We start from the raw sequence: 14,693 nt of genomic DNA, 5'->3' as shown, positions 1-14,693 counted from the left end.
AACATATAAACGCTTACTCTTTCTAAGAGCCTGCATTCTTGTCTCTGGGCTCAGAGGTGGTCGCTCACAAAGGCGGCCTCAGGATGGCCTCCTGGTACAGACCAGGGAGCCGCTATGTCCTCCGCCCTCAGGTACACCTGCCCGAGGGCCCTTCCCTCCCTCCGTCCGCCCACATAGACATCTTATTTGATCCCAGGTGGTTCCAAAGCCCTTGAAAGTCTGAGCTTGTACCTCCCCTGGAGCCAGGAGCCCTGCAGTCAGCCCCACGTGCCCCGGAGGCTGTCCCGGCCACCCCCCGGGCTCCTGAAGGACAGGCAGAGCCCCAGCGGTGCTCCCAGCCCCCCGGTTCAGTTCTTACCTCCAACCCACCACGCGGCCTCTCAGCCAACCTCACAGCCGCTGGGAAGGGCACTGTCACCCCTCCTCCCCCGCGGACAACCAGGGCCAGAGGACAGGAAATGGGGACCTGCCGGAGGGCAAGCACGGCAGCGTGCGGCTGCCCAGGCACCAGTGCGGCTATGGGCCACAGCCAGGACCTACGGGAGCGCAGGACGCCAGATGCAGACAAGACCAAGAGAGCCTGTTCAAATGTTTTGTAGTTTGTAAATTTTTTTACACAGTGGCATTTTTCAATTAAAGCGGAAGGCCTCAGGCCGTCCAGCCCTGGCATCCCCACACAAGGCCCCGGCGGCCTCTGGCCCACTGGACACTCCTGGTGCCAGACGGCCCGGCTCTCTCGAGACCGCCCACCCGCCGCCCCCCGCACCAGGCAAGCCCTGGCGCCCCAGGGACAAGGCGGTTTCCAGCTCAGTAACAAGCATCCCCTGCTGCTCGTGGGGAAGACGGGTGACGGGCGGCGGGGCCAACGTGGTGTGCTGCTACCAGCAGGGTGCACTGGGACCCCGGGCCGGTGGGGGGGGACCTGGACACCAAGACTGGCGGAAACCCTTCCTGCTGTGACTCCAGGGTGCCCACCACGAGCTCCCACCCTGCTCCCCGGGGGGAGGGGCAGGGCGGGGCCAGGAGCGGGGCAACAGGAGGCGGCGAGGGCAGCGAGGTATCTTATCTCCCCGTGGGCTGCCCCACCCCCGTGCCCCGGTCTCCAGGCGTGTGCCGGACCGAGTGGGTTTTTTTAGAAGGAAACTGGTTCACTACCAGAGCCGGAAAACCCGCCACCTTTGGCAGAAAAGAAACCTCTAAAAGATATCTGTGGAAACACCGGGCCTGCTGGCCCACTGCGCTCAGGGGGTGGAGGAACGGACCCGGGCCCCACCTGTAACCCCTCGATAGGGGCAGACGCTCACCCCGAGACTCACTGTGCTTCTGGGGACAAAGGTGACCTCAGTAGGGCCTGGCCAGGCACAGAGAACTCGTGCCCCTCTCTGTGCTCCCCGCCGAGACTGACCAGGGGCACAGAGCCCAGCCCCCATCACTCCCACGTCAGTCTAACTGCAGCAGAGAGGCTCTCACGGCCGCCCCGTGTCAGAAACACAGCGATACAGAGGGGCCTGGCGCGTCTTTGGGGGGGAATGCGCGGGGGCCGACAGAAGGCCACGACCCGGCGCGCTTGTAACTTGAGGCCCCGAAGCAGGGGCTGCCCTGCAGCACCCCCCATACCCCACCTCGCCCCTCCCCACCAGGCCGCAGGGAAGGGAGGGCCCCGGGCAGCACCCTCGCAGTGAGGCCAGCAAGGGTAGGCGGGTGGATGGGGCGGCAGGGTGGACGGGAGAGCACCCCGCCGGTGTCATCTGACCCCAGCCCCAGGGCCACAGGTGAAGGGACCTGCACCTCCCGAGACCCCCGCCCACCAGCACCACCCCCAGCGGCTGTCCCACAAGACCATCCGTCGGGGGCAGCGGGGCGCGCAGGGTCAGCTCAGCGTGAAGTGCTGGGGCACAGAGATCGTCCCCGCCGCCCCAGCAGCCCTGGGGCCGGGCTGAACTCCAATGGCACCGGCTCGGGCCCTTTTTTCTGCAGGTCCTGCTCGAATACTCTGCGGGGCGGGGACAGGCGGCCAGTCAGGCGCCCCGTGCTGCACGGCCCTCACTGCCCCAGCGCCGGCCCGCCTCACAGCCTCACCTGGAAAGGCAGTGAGCTCCAGAAGCGGCGCGATGCTGACCTCGGCTTCGGACAGTGCCTGGTTATGGCCGCTGGCGGCCTTGGACACACTCGGGGTGGTAATGCTGCTGAGGGCCTGGAGGGGCACGTGGGATGTCCAACCAGCCCCTCGTGGGCAAAGCGAGGGGCACAGGACGCACTGAGCAGGGGGACCATCCCACCACCTCCGCAGGCCAGGGACAGGACAGATGGAGGCAAAGGCTCCCCTGGGTGAGCGAATGTGACAAGGCAAGGTGGGATCCTTGGGACCTGGAAGAGATGCTGGCAGGGGCGTGCAGGGTGGGGCTGGGTGGGTGGCCGAGCGGGAGCGCCCAGGTGGGGCGGCTCCAGGAAGCCCAGGGAGTGACCAGCAGGCAGGGCGCCCTCACCTGCAGCTCCCACAGGGAGCTCTCCAGGGCTCGGCTCCGGGCAGGGTCCTCCTCTCGGGGGGTCATAGGGGTCGGCGTCCAGCTCTAGGAACGAGACCCAGGCTCCAGTCTGCCACCTGCACCTGCGTGCTGGCCTCTTGGCCAGGCCTCCCAGGGGCTCCGGCCGCACTCACCAGGGGCCCGGGGGCGGTGCACGAGGACGCGGCAGGCTGGGTGCCTGCGCAGCAGGTTGCAAATAAAGGGCAGGACTGTGAGTAGAGCCTCGGGGGGGCGCCGTCAGGGCCAGGCGGGCCAGGCGCTTGGTAAAGGCAGCCACCAGGTAGGCAGGCAGATGCCTGGGGGGCGGGGGGGGGAGGCGTAAGACTCCACCCCTCCGTAGCCAGCCCCCAGCTCCCGTCCTGGCCTGCGGGCCGCAGCCCCACAGGGATGAGCGGGGCCCAGGCAGCCCTGCGGCTCTGAGCCAGGCCAGGTGTCCCCAGCCCCACCCCCACTCACGAGGACGACAGGAAGAGAGTCGGCCAGGTGGAAGAAGCGAGCCCGTACTTGACGTGGAAGACAGACGGGTCGAGCAGGCCATACAGCTTCCGGTAGAAGTCAGGGTACTCCCTGGCGGGGGAGGTGAGCGACGGAGCACGTGTCGGGGTAGAGCCACGAACAGAACAGATCAGGAATCCCGGCCGGGGTCACGGATGAACGAGCAGAGCTGAAAAGCCCTCAGACCACCCCAAGGCGGACACTCACAGGTTGTGTTTATGAATCAGGATGAAAAGTCCGTTCAAAGCCAGGGAGGCTGACGGCTCCACCTGCAGACAGACGCGCAGCCGTGGAGCCCAACCCGACGGCACACCCCCGCCAGCTGCCTGGCCCAGGGCTGCAGAGGCCCCCCCCACCGCCCCCACCGCCGCCCTGGGCCCGCTGCTCCCTGCCTCACCGACGTCACAGGCGCGGGCGAGGAAGTCGATCATGAGGCTGGGCTGCGCCAGGTGAGGCAGGATGGAGTCATGCATGATCACCAGCACCTTCTTGCAGACACGGAGAGGCAGCTGCCGGAAAGGCAGCAGGTCAGGTCGGGTTGCGGCCCGCCCCGCTTGCTGGAGCCCAGCCCTGGGGTCCCTCCCCCACCCCTACCTGGTGCTTGAGAAAGCCGGAGCCACATCTGCTGGAAGGCCTTCCTGTGCTCCTGCGGGGAAGCGGCAAGGGTGGGCGTGCCCCACGCTCCCAATCACGCCCCCTCTCCTCCTGCCTCCGGTACGGAGCCAGGGCCTAAGAAACCCCAGCGAGAGAACACCTCCCTCTCGGCCACAGGCCCTGTGTTCACAGCCGCCCTGGCAATGACACTCAGCCCCAGAGAGGTCTGGGCAGGCCGCCTCTGACCTCCGGGAGCCGTGCCTGGGCCCTCGGGGCCCTCCTGTGAGCCCGGTGGCTGACAAGGCCAGGAAGGGGGCGCTAGCCCAGGACCGGGGGATTCCCAGGGAGACCACCACCCACCCAGGGCGTCTCACCCTCAGATGAACGACCTTCCACTTGTCCGAGAGCTCTGCAGATAAAGCGAGGGGTCACCCAACACGGGAGAAGGCCGGGCCCCTGCCCTCCCGCCCTTCCACCCGGCGCTTACCCGCGTGCTTCACGTAGAAGTTGGAGGGGACGCTCTCCTGGCGGGGCAGGCTCACGGAGGACAGCAGCGTGAAGGCGTTGTTCCAAAAAGCGAGGGGCACTGCTGCAGACCTGGCCTGAGCACCTGGACGCCGTGTGCCCGTCACCCCCTGCCCCCCATCCTCCCCGGACCCAGGCGGCTCACCTCAGGGCGCCCATCAGCGCCCGGGCCACGGCGTCCGCCGCGGCCTGCATCGTGTGGTAGCGGATGTCGTCGTGTTCCAGGTACTCTCCCGGAACTGACAGAGCAGCAGGGAGCGGTCCTCTTCTGGAGGAAAGCAGGCCTCCTACCACCGACTGCGGGGGAGAGGGAACAAGGTGGTGAGCACCTCTCTGACCCCCAGGACAGGCGGCCCAGGTGTGGAGCTCACATAGCAGAGTCTGGGGGGGGCGCTTCCAGAGTCCCCCCAAACCCCACAACCCACAGGCAGCTGGGGAGACCCGCAAGCGGGCAGCCTGGGCCTCACCTTGAAGAGCTGGTAGGGAAACAGATAGTTGCCTTCCCACTTGGGCTTCTCTAGGGGGTGTTCACCCTCCAGCTGCACGAACTTCATGAGGGTGCTGAGGGCCAGCTCCTAGGAGGGGTGGCAAAGGGACCGCGAGGCGCCCGCCACACGTCATCCCTGCAGACAGGCCCACAGAGCTCCCCCGGCCCTCAGGCCTGAACACCCTCAAGGTAAAGCTCCTGTGAGAATCAGGAGACAGGACGGACGCAGCCACACCCAGAGGACCCAGCCACAGAAAGAGACAGCACCCTCACCTGGACCGGCACCTGCAGCCACGGCCCCAGGCCCCTCGCAGAGCCCTGCGCGGGCAAGCAAGGCTAGCGGGCCAGACTCACCTTGATCGGAAAGGAGGAGCGAGCCAAGAGCTCCCCCAGGCGGTTGCAGCAGCTGTGGTACCGGTGCCGCATCCACACCTTGTACTTGCGAGTGGCCCCCCGGGACCCTGCAGGTGGGGCAGGGCGGTCAGCCCACACCGACGCCCGCACCCGCACACGCCAGACGGGACCCAGCCCCACCCTCCCCCTGCCCTCTACTCAGCCCAGCCGAGGAATAAGTGAAAACGAGTCACTGTGGTTCCAGACCTGGGGCAGGACCAGCACGTTCCCCCAGGCAGGATCCTCTCTCCTTTCACCCCAAGACCCAGACGCGCCAAGGACTGAGACACATAACTCTAAACCTCCGTGGAAATTGACGGTCAACTATACGCATCATCAAATCCCACAAGAGGCACAAAACAAGACAAACAGTTACACCCCCACCCAACCTTTACTTACACCTGGCTTCAACGTCCCTACTACCCCACCCCTTCCCCCAAACACCATCTCCCGATCCCATCGACCCGCGTGGCCTATGATGGAGTTTTGGGGGGGGGCTCATCCCATGTAGCAAGATCCCCCTCTAACCTTGTCAGAGACCAGGCCCTCCTGGACACTGACCTGCCATGACCATCTCCTCAGAGGGCAGCTGGCCCACAAACAGCTCTCCGCGGGCCACAGGGCCCCGAAAAGTCGGCTGCATGCACGCACCGCTTCGTGGACCTCCTCCTGGTCCTCAGACTGCGGGGAGATGCCGGTCGCGGGGGTGCCCCGCCTGGAGCTGTGGCCCCTGCCCCCTTTCCCGACCAGGACCCCAGCCCCACCCCACCCCACCCCTGAGCCCGCGTGACCCTCCCATCCCACCTCTGCCAAACCCCGCACCCGACCCTCCAACCTGGGAGCCCTGCGAGACTGGAGAAGACCCCCAGAATAGTCCTGAACTCCGCTTTGCAATTAGCTGCCGCATTCCGAACCCAAGCCCCACCTCGTCAGAGCCCGAGAAGGCCCCCATTCTGGACTCCAACCCCGGGACCCCGGCCGCGACCCCCGCCGCTCCCCACGGGCCCCCACCTGCAGCACGGCCAGGATGTCGAACACGGAGTTGGCCTTGCCTCGGTTTGCCAGCACCGCCTCCACCAGGCGGCCCAGCGCCCGGCGCGCGCCCCCAGGGCCGGCTTCCCCTTCCATGCCGCCACCCCCACGCGGCAGAGACCAACCGAACCGCCCACCGGCTCCGCCTCCCGGCGCTCCACTGACGTCACCGCCGGCGCCGGATGACGTCGCGCCCCGCCCCCTCGTCATCGTGGCGCGTCGGGCCGGACTGGCGCGCGGCGGGTGGCATGGCGCTCTTCCACGTCGCGCGGTACGCGGGCCCCGAGGCGGCCGGGGAGGAGGCCGAGGCGGACGGCCGGGCTCGCGCGCTGCTGGAGCGGCTGCGGTGCCGGGCCCGAGAGCGGCAGCTGCAGAAGCAGCCGCCGCAGCAAGAACCCTCGGAGCCCGCGCAGACCGCGCAGGCGGCGGGGAAGCGGCGACGGCGGCCGCGCAGAACGCGGAGGCGCAAGAGCGGCGGGGCGCCGGGGAGCCCGCACGCACCTCCCTGCAAGCGGCGGAAGGCGGACGACGAGGATGAGGACGCGGGCGCAGGTAGGGCCTCGCGGGGCGAGGCGGGGCCCTGGGACTCGGGACCGCGTGGGGGTTGACGCGCCGCCCGCCCCCGCTCCTGCCGCGCAGAGAGCAGCGAGGAGGCGCCGGCGGGGAACAGCGTGGGCGCCGAAGCCGCGGGGTCGCCGGAGGGCCAGGGCGGACCGCCCCCCGAAGAGGCTTCTGGTCCCCCAGCCCACGCCCTGGTGCTCGGGGGCTTCAGGAGGAGCAAGGCGCCAAAGGTGAGCGGCCCGGGGGGGAGGCTGCAGCGCTGGGGTGGCTGTCGTTACCGTGGCTTGTGTTCGTGGGACGGCATGGAGGACGGTGCTTGCGCCTGATGGGTGTATGGTTTGTGTTCGGTGAGTGAACACCTGAGCCGGCCGACTGCTGATGTCTTAGCATTCTCGTTTACGGTTTGAATCCTGTGCAAACTTAGCACTTCCATTTTCAATTATAAGAGTTCTCTTTTTTTTTTCCGAAACCAGCGGGTTGACTTGGTTTCCGTGCTGCTGTCACAGAGATCTCTCTAAACAGCTTCGCTTCCTTGGTGCACATTTAAAGAGCTTCCACTGTACTCGCCAATCTAGCGAACAAAATGGGAGATCCTACCAGGTCTAGCAGGTTGCTGGGCGAGTTGCAGATTCACGTCAACGTAAGATTTCAGTAGTCGAATACGTGAGCTAAAGGATGTCTGGAGCGTGATCGTCATCATGAAGAATAAGAGAGGCTGGGCAGAGTGCCCTTGGGGAGATCCACTTTGAGTTGGAATCAGAAGACAGGGATCAGCCTGGTTAAGGTGTGGTGGGGGCAGGGAAGTGTGTGCCAGGGAGAGGGCCGAGTTGGGGCAAAGGCCCCGAGGTAGCAATGAGCTTGTTGTGTAAAACGACAGAGGGTTTGTATGGTTGGTGCAGAGCCAGTGATAGCAAACAGAAGCGCGGGCGGAAGAGTGCCAGGTCACGGGCACCTTGCGGGTGTAGTCCGGAGCGCAGATGTCATTGGAGCACGGGTGTTATTAGGTGCGAAGGTGCCCCTGGGTGGTTTGGCTCAGGGAGCTTTCTGGTATGTATTTTTCACGCCTTTCAAAGCCTTCACGGAGAGTGAGACGTGGGCGGACTAGGAGAAGCTAGAAAGCTTGCCTCTTTCTTGCGGCCTTTTCAGTCTGAGTGTCTTGAGCGCTTGGCTCATGGGCCATTGCTCTGCTGGCCTGGCGGGTTAGGGAGTGTTCACCGCGTCTCTTTCTCTTTCCCTTTGTGATAGGTCCAGCCTTTCCTGCCAGCGTGGCTGGCTGAGCCAAGCCGCGTTGGAAAGAGTGTCACCGAAGGCCTAGTGCCTATTGAGGATATCCCGGAAGTCCACCCGGACCTGCGGAAGAGGCTGCGGGCTCAGGGCATCTCGTCCTACTTTCCAGGTGCCCCTGCCCTGCGCAGGTGGGGTGGGGTGGTGGTGGGAGCAGGGTTTCCTTCCAGAGCATCTTCTCCCAGAACCGTGCAAGGCCATCGCTCAGCAGCTGCCCACACAGGCAGCCTGCGCACACGTCCAGTGGCAGGTGTGGTCCCGGCCTCCGCACCTCCAGCCTCTCAGCACTCCGGGAGGCTCTGGTGCGGACCTTGAGCGAGAGCCCAGCCCAGAGGTCGCAGACAGGGAGGCGGCCGTCTCCGGTGCCTGTGCTGGTACTGGGTGTCCCTGCACCGACGTGACGCGCGTCTCGCCCTTCCTCGTCCAGTGCAGGCAGCGGTGATTCCAGCTCTCCTGGAGAGCGCAGCCAACGGGTTTCTGGTAAGCAGAGGCGGCTACCGGCCTAGCGACCTCTGTGTGTCTGCCCCAACCGGGCAGTGGGAAGACACTGGCCTTCGTCATCCCCGTGGTGCAGGTGAGCGCAGGGAGCCCTCGCCCTCCAGGCGGGTCTGCAGGCGGGAGCGGCTGACACGGCACGGACGGCCGCGGGGGGGCGGGCTGACGCGGGCGGCCGTCTACCCCGCAGGCCCTGCTAGGCGAGCCGTGTGCCAGGTTCGGGCCCTGGTTTGTGCTGCCGACCAAGGAGGCTGGCCCAGCAGGTACGTGGGCCCATGCCTGGAGGTCAGACCCCGGGGCTTCGTCACTGCGGCGTGGGGCCTCAGGTCACGCTGGTGATGGCTGCTTTTCCTCCAGGTGAGCAAAGTGTTCAGCGTCTACACAGATGCCACTCCTCTTCGGGTCGCCCTGGTACACCGGGCAGAAGTCGCTGGCCAAGGAGCAGGAGAGTCTCGTGCAGGACACGTAGGTTCCTCCGGGTCTGTGGGCTCGCTCTGTGCAGCTACATCGCGGCCATCTGGCCCGGGGAGCGGAGCGCCGCTGTCCACAGGGTCCCCATGTCAGGCGGGCTGGGGGGGTGGTCAGTGCAGGGCGGCCTCCTGAGCCGCTCATCCACTCCACAGAGCAGACGGCTTCCGCTGCCTGGCAGACATCGTGGTGGCCACCCCTGGCCGCCTGGTTGGACCACGCGAGCAGACCCCAGGATTCAGCCTCCAGCATTCTCCGCTTCCTGGTAGGTGGCCCACGTGGAGGGAGGCCCGGGCCCAGACCCGAAGCTGACCGCGGTCCCCCCCCGCCCCGCAGGTCATCGATGAGGCCGACCGCGTGATAGACAGCATGCACCAGGCCTGGCTGCCGCGGGTGGTGGCCGCGGCCTTTCCCAGTGAGGGCAGTAGGGATCCCTTTGCTCTGCTCCAGAGAACACAGCCCCGGGCTGTGACCGCAGCCAGGTACCAGGCCCTGCACTCCGCTTGGCGCCCAGTGGGGCCGCCCTGGGCTGGTCCCCTCCGCTGTCCCCCGTCTGAGACGCTCTCCCACAGGGCTGGGGTGGGCTGGTTGGGCTGTGCTGCTTTCCCAGCGTCCCCTCCCTTTCCAGCGTTTGCTGCCCCCAGATGCCACTGCAGAAACTACTCTTCTCAGCCACTCTGACCCAGAACCCCGAAAAGCTGCAGCAGCTCGGCCTCTACCGGCCCCGGCTCTTTTCCACGGGCTCGGTGCACGGGGGCCTCAGAGACCCCGACGTGGACGTGGCCGGGGACTTGGGCGGGAAGTACACCTTCCCTGCGGGGCTCACGGTGAGCAGGGCACTTGGAGGGGGGAGGGGGCGCGTCTAGGCACCGGGCTGTGGCCAACCTCGCGCCATCCCCCGCAGCATCGCTACGTGCCCTGCAGCCTCCGCCTCAAGCCGTTGGTCATCCTGCACCTGATCCTGGAGATGAATCTCTCAAGGGTTCTGTGTTTCACCAACTCCCGTGAGAACTCCCACAGGTGAGGCCCGCGTGGTGCAGAGACTGGAGGGGAGAGGAGGTGGTTCCCCCAGCCCACCCGACTCTGGCCTCTCCCGCCCAGGCTGTTCCTGCTAGTCCAGGCTTTTGGGGGCGTGCGCGTGGCCGACTTCTCCTCCCGCTATGGGCCTGGCGCTAGGAAGCTGATCTTGAAGCGGTTTCAGCAGGGGAAGATCCAGCTGTGAGTACCTGGGAAGACAGGCCGGGGTCCTGCTCTGGGGAGGGCGCTCGCTCCGGCGTCAGCCTGGGCTCCCGAAGGGCGCCTCGGGCCCTCCCCAGCTCCATGGCGGCGTCCCCAGCAGGGCGGGAAGGGGCGTGTGTCCCTGCTCCCGGCCTCAGGCAGGGCCCGCGGCCCCTCGTGTCCCGCCAGCCTCATTAGCACCGACGCCACGGCCCGCGGCATCGACGTGCAGGGCGTGCAGCTGGTGGTGAACTACGACGCCCCCCAGTACCTGCGGACCTATGTGCACCGGTGCGGGACTGGCCTTGGGTCTGGGGAGGGGGTGGCTTGCGGAGAAAGCCTGGTCCCAACAGCCCTCGGGTTGGGGGCCACGGCTCTGGAGGAGGCTGTGCTCCGTTTCAGGGTTGGAAGAACCGCCCGCGCCGGAAAATCCGGACAGGCCTTCACGCTGCTCCTCGAGGTGCAGGTCAGCCTGGGGGTCTCAGCCCGAGGTGGGGCCCCGGCGGGGCGGGAGCCTCTTCCCCTCACGTGCTCCTTCCCCACAGGAGAGGAGGTTCGTCCGGATGCTCAGGGAAGGCGGGGTGCCCAGGCTGGAGCGGCACGACGCCCCCAGTGAGCTCCTGCAGCCGCTGGTCCCACGGTACCAGGAGGCCCTGTCCCAGCTGGAGAGGGCCGTCAGGGTGAGGCGCCACGGGGGCTCGTCTTGGGACGGCCGAGGTGGAGGGAGGAGACGGCAGGGGGGCCCACGGCCCGGAGGGGTCCGGCACCGAACTGGCTTTCCGAGCGGGCGTGGGGATGGGGCGTCTCTGCCCTCGGGGGTGGAGGGTGGGGCCGGCCACAAGGAGTGAGCGGCCGGTGGCGCCTGCCAACCCCTGCCAACCGCCACCCCCGCAGGAGGAGCAGAGGCAGAAGGCAGCCTAGGCCGGGGCTTGGGGCTCAGCCCTCGTGGTGCGGGAGCCGCCTCCTTTCTGGAAACATCCCGAGCACCGGTTGCTGGACACACGAGCAGGAGACGGGGATTCCTCAGCTGAGCGAGCCTCGGTCCCCAAGCACGCTGCTGCCCTGCGCCCGGCACCCTGGACACAAGGCTCCGGCCCAGGCCTGAGACCTTCCAGGGGGCACAAGGTCAGCCCCCTGTCGGGTGGTCTTTCTGGAAGCAAGTCTCCAGTGAAACGGTTTACACTCCCCTGGAGCTGACGGGGTGGCGTCTGCCACGCGTTAGGCTGTAAGTTGGGGATCAGCCTTGAGGTACCTTCAGGAGTTCAGTTCTTCTAACAGTGTGAGCCACCACCCTGCGTGGGAGAGGTGGCCCTGAGTCCCTCGCTGTTGGGATGAACGGCCGGCTGCTAAGTAGCCGTTCCCCGCGAGGCGTCACAGAGACCGGAGGATGCGCTGCGAGGTCATCGCGGCTGTACTTCACGATCAGTCACCGCGTGTGTGAGACGAGTGTCCAGGAAACAGGCTTCAGAGCACTGACCGCCGTCTCTGAGAAAGCTTCGTTTCCAAAAGTCACGTGTTGACAGAACCTTAATGGGAACGAACCACAGCTCCTTGTGTTGGCAGAATAACCACCATGAGTCCTGGCGTCCCGTGTGCTCGCTGTCGCCCGAGTGGACGTCATGGGGCAGAGTGGGCAGCTTACGGGAGAGCACGCGGACCAGGACTCGGGTCGCACCAGCCTGGACCTCTTGGGGCTGTAAACGCACTCTGCGTACCGAACCAGCTCACATTTCAGGCCAGGCTTCGCACGGGACCCGGGGGATGGTACAGCCACGCACAGCCTCTGAGAGGCGGCTTCCCGGTCTGTGGATTGTATCTCGATAAAGCATCTGTTTAAAAACAAATATGGACTTCTTCCCTGGTGACGCAGTGGTTAGGAATCTGCCCACCAATGCAGGGGACACAGGTTCAAACCCTGGTCTGGGAAGATCCCACATGCCACAGAGCAACAAAGCCCGTGTGCCACAACTACTGAGCCTGCATTCTAGAGCCCACGAGCCACAACTACTGAGCCTGTGCTCTAGAGCCCGCGAGCCACAACTACCGAGTCCTGTGCGCCTAGAGCCCGTGCTCCGCAACAAGAGAAGCCACCACAATGAGAAGCCCGCGCACGGCAACAAAGAGCAGCCCCTGCTCGCCGCAACTAGAGAAAGCCCGCATGCAGCAATGAAGACCCAATCAGCCAAAAATAAGTAAATTAATTTTTTTAAATAAATAAAATTTTAAAAAATAGTGAACACACATGCCCCTGGGTGATAGGATTGCTGGAAATATCAGATTGCCGCCTCAGCCTGCCTTTTCCTTCCATTCAGTCACGCTTGTGTCAGAAGACGGGAAGAGGCCCAGGCAGGTGACTGAAGACAGCGGCTGAGCCTTTAGAAGTTTCGTAACATTGATAATTGCCAGCAGAACAAAGAACTCCGATGTCACCTTTACTGAGCATTGCGGAGTGGCCGGGCGCGTGGGGACAGGAGAGAAGCTGCAGCGTGTGCGGAGGCCCCGAGCCTGCCCACGGGTTCCGGGAAGAGGTTGAAGTGGGGGCTGGGGGCTGGGAGCATGCAGCCACTCATGGGGGCACCGCAGGCGCTGCCGCTGCCGCGGGAGACCGAGCAGAAGCACCTCGGCTGTGGCCTGTCCCGAGCCTTCCTGCCCCTCACTTCCGGGAGGAGGGGCCCGGGAGTAGCAAAGTGACCACCAGGCGGAAACGACATTGCCTGCTTTCGCCCTTCACTTTGAACTTGGAGATACAGGGCCTCCCCTGCACCTGCTGGGTCTCTGGGGCCTTGGGCATCTGGGACACGGGCGGTAGTGGTGTCTTCAAGGCAGGCTGCGGTGTGCAGGTCACCTTGCTGTTGGGTTTCAACAGCGACTTGCTGGGCATTTATCTGGAAAAGAAGACGACTTCAGAGAAAAGCGAAGTAGCAGGAATTAACAGCGTGTAAGCCAATCACTCATACTGCAAAACAAACTCACAGAAAAAGAGATCAGGTTTGTCATTACCAGAAGCAGGGGGATTGGATGAGACGGTCGAAAGGTACAAACTTCCCTTTATTAGATAAATAAGTATTAGGAATGTAATGTACAACATGACAAATATAACACTGCTGTAGGTTACACGTGATATGTATGAGAGCTGTTAAGAGTAAATCCTGAGTTCTCACCACAAGGACATTTTTTTCCTATTTAATGTTCAATCTGTGTGGGACGGCGGACGCTCGTTAAACTTACTGTGATGATCACTCCATGATGTGTAAGTCAGATCTTTACGCTGCACACCTTAGACGTATATAGTGCTGTATGTCAGTGATACCCCAATAAAACTGGGAGAAATAAGAAGCAAAGAGTGAAGGGGGCGCGAACGTGGCAGACCAGCCTCGCACGCATTCCTGCTGCCACCGCACACACGGCAGGGTGGGCACAGATGCTCTGTGCTGGCAGGAACTGAGCTCACAAAGGCTCCAGGGGGACCTCAGACCCCGGAACTGCATCCCCCCGAGGGTTAGGACTGAGCAGGGCCGGGCCGGGACCCACCGGTCCAGCAGCTGTGCTGGTCGTCCGACGGCCCTGGGATGGCTGTTCGGCCCTCCTGGGGGGACCCCTCGGCCAGGCCGGCCCACGGGCACCGAGGCACGCAGATGACAGCGTGGCCTTGGTGCAACCATTCTGCTGCCCTCGCTCCCCTGGGCACGCGGGGCAAGGATGGGGAGCGAGGCACCTGCAGGTCTCGTCACCCAGGAAAGCCCCAGGTGCCGCCTCTCAGAAGGCTGGAGGGGAAGTGCCATTCGCTGGTGCAGCGAAGCCTCCCTCCTGCTGAAGAGCAGTCTAGACTGTGCCCACCGGTGCTCCTGGGAGCGTTCCCTGGCAAGTGTGTAAGGGGGTGCTGTGGCCTGCCAAGCTTCTCCTCCCCCGGGCACATCGACGCCTTCTGGTACAAGAGACAGAGGAGGAGGGTGGCGAGGCCACAGCCGCAGCTCTGGACACATGTGCCGTGTCTGCGAACCCGCACCCCCAGAGCATCACGACAGAGCCATGAAAAGGCAAATAAGGGGACTGTCAGGTACCATCCAATACTCCGTCTACGACTGGATGCTGCCCATCACCCCACACTCCTCTCTGTGAATTCCTATTCCCGCTCCATTCCCCCGCACAGATCTAATGTATTTTATGCTTGGAATTATTTTATAGACCCCCGATCGTGCGTCCCTGCAATAGAAATGTGCTCCAGAATTGACCACAAGGCTCTAAGTGTTCAAAAATAATAATCTTCTGGCCGCTGAGCCTGCGCGTCCGGAGCCTGTGCCCCGCAACGGGAGAGGCCACGACAGTGAGAGGCCCGCGTACCGCAAAAAAAAAAAAAATAATAATCTTCTGGGTTGAGAAATCGGTACAATTATTATTGGTATGCAAGTTAGCAAAATGACAAATGTATTACAGTTATGGTAAATAATTACTAAACATAAAAAGTAAAATTTAATAGATGGAGAGGGCTAACCTGTTTTCTTCAGTTAGTTCCTATGCCCACAAGGCTCAGCGTCAACTCTATTCTTATTTTTCCAATTTATAAATCAAAACACTGAAAAAAATCCCATTCCCATAAATAAACTGATGGCACCAGA

General features: G+C 64.0%; 2 protein-coding genes across 2 annotated transcripts; one reads left to right on the top strand and one right to left on the bottom strand.

Moving 5' to 3' along the window:
- Nucleotides 1-1,723: 1,723 nt before the first annotated feature.
- On the bottom strand, nucleotides 1,724-6,195 carry NOC4L (nucleolar complex associated 4 homolog). Its single transcript, XM_032603595.1, is given in 22 exon segments — nucleotides 1,724-1,893; nucleotides 1,896-1,991; nucleotides 2,080-2,194; nucleotides 2,487-2,546; nucleotides 2,548-2,570; nucleotides 2,660-2,756; nucleotides 2,758-2,821; nucleotides 2,982-3,092; nucleotides 3,228-3,276; nucleotides 3,406-3,529; nucleotides 3,615-3,632; nucleotides 3,634-3,666; nucleotides 3,989-4,023; nucleotides 4,102-4,211; nucleotides 4,303-4,370; nucleotides 4,373-4,411; nucleotides 4,413-4,436; nucleotides 4,607-4,714; nucleotides 4,981-5,087; nucleotides 5,581-5,637; nucleotides 5,640-5,700; nucleotides 6,031-6,195. Coding segments are annotated over 22 exon segments (1,539 nt in total). The 5' UTR covers nucleotides 6,148-6,195; the 3' UTR covers nucleotides 1,724-1,870.
- An 85-nt stretch (nucleotides 6,196-6,280) lies between these two features.
- On the top strand, nucleotides 6,281-14,693 carry DDX51 (DEAD-box helicase 51). The gene is given in 16 exon segments (XM_032654076.1): nucleotides 6,281-6,842; nucleotides 7,858-8,008; nucleotides 8,324-8,427; nucleotides 8,429-8,470; nucleotides 8,749-8,805; nucleotides 8,807-8,856; nucleotides 9,015-9,111; nucleotides 9,113-9,124; nucleotides 9,196-9,341; nucleotides 9,488-9,686; nucleotides 9,764-9,879; nucleotides 9,961-10,077; nucleotides 10,267-10,368; nucleotides 10,480-10,543; nucleotides 10,623-10,757; nucleotides 10,972-14,693. Coding segments are annotated over 16 exon segments (1,962 nt in total). The 5' UTR covers nucleotides 6,281-6,299; the 3' UTR covers nucleotides 10,999-14,693.

Source organism: Phocoena sinus, chromosome 14, assembly GCF_008692025.1.
Source record: "Phocoena sinus isolate mPhoSin1 chromosome 14, mPhoSin1.pri, whole genome shotgun sequence".
NCBI lineage: Eukaryota > Metazoa > Chordata > Mammalia > Artiodactyla > Phocoenidae > Phocoena > Phocoena sinus.
This window is presented reverse-complemented; position numbering and strand designations above follow the sequence as displayed.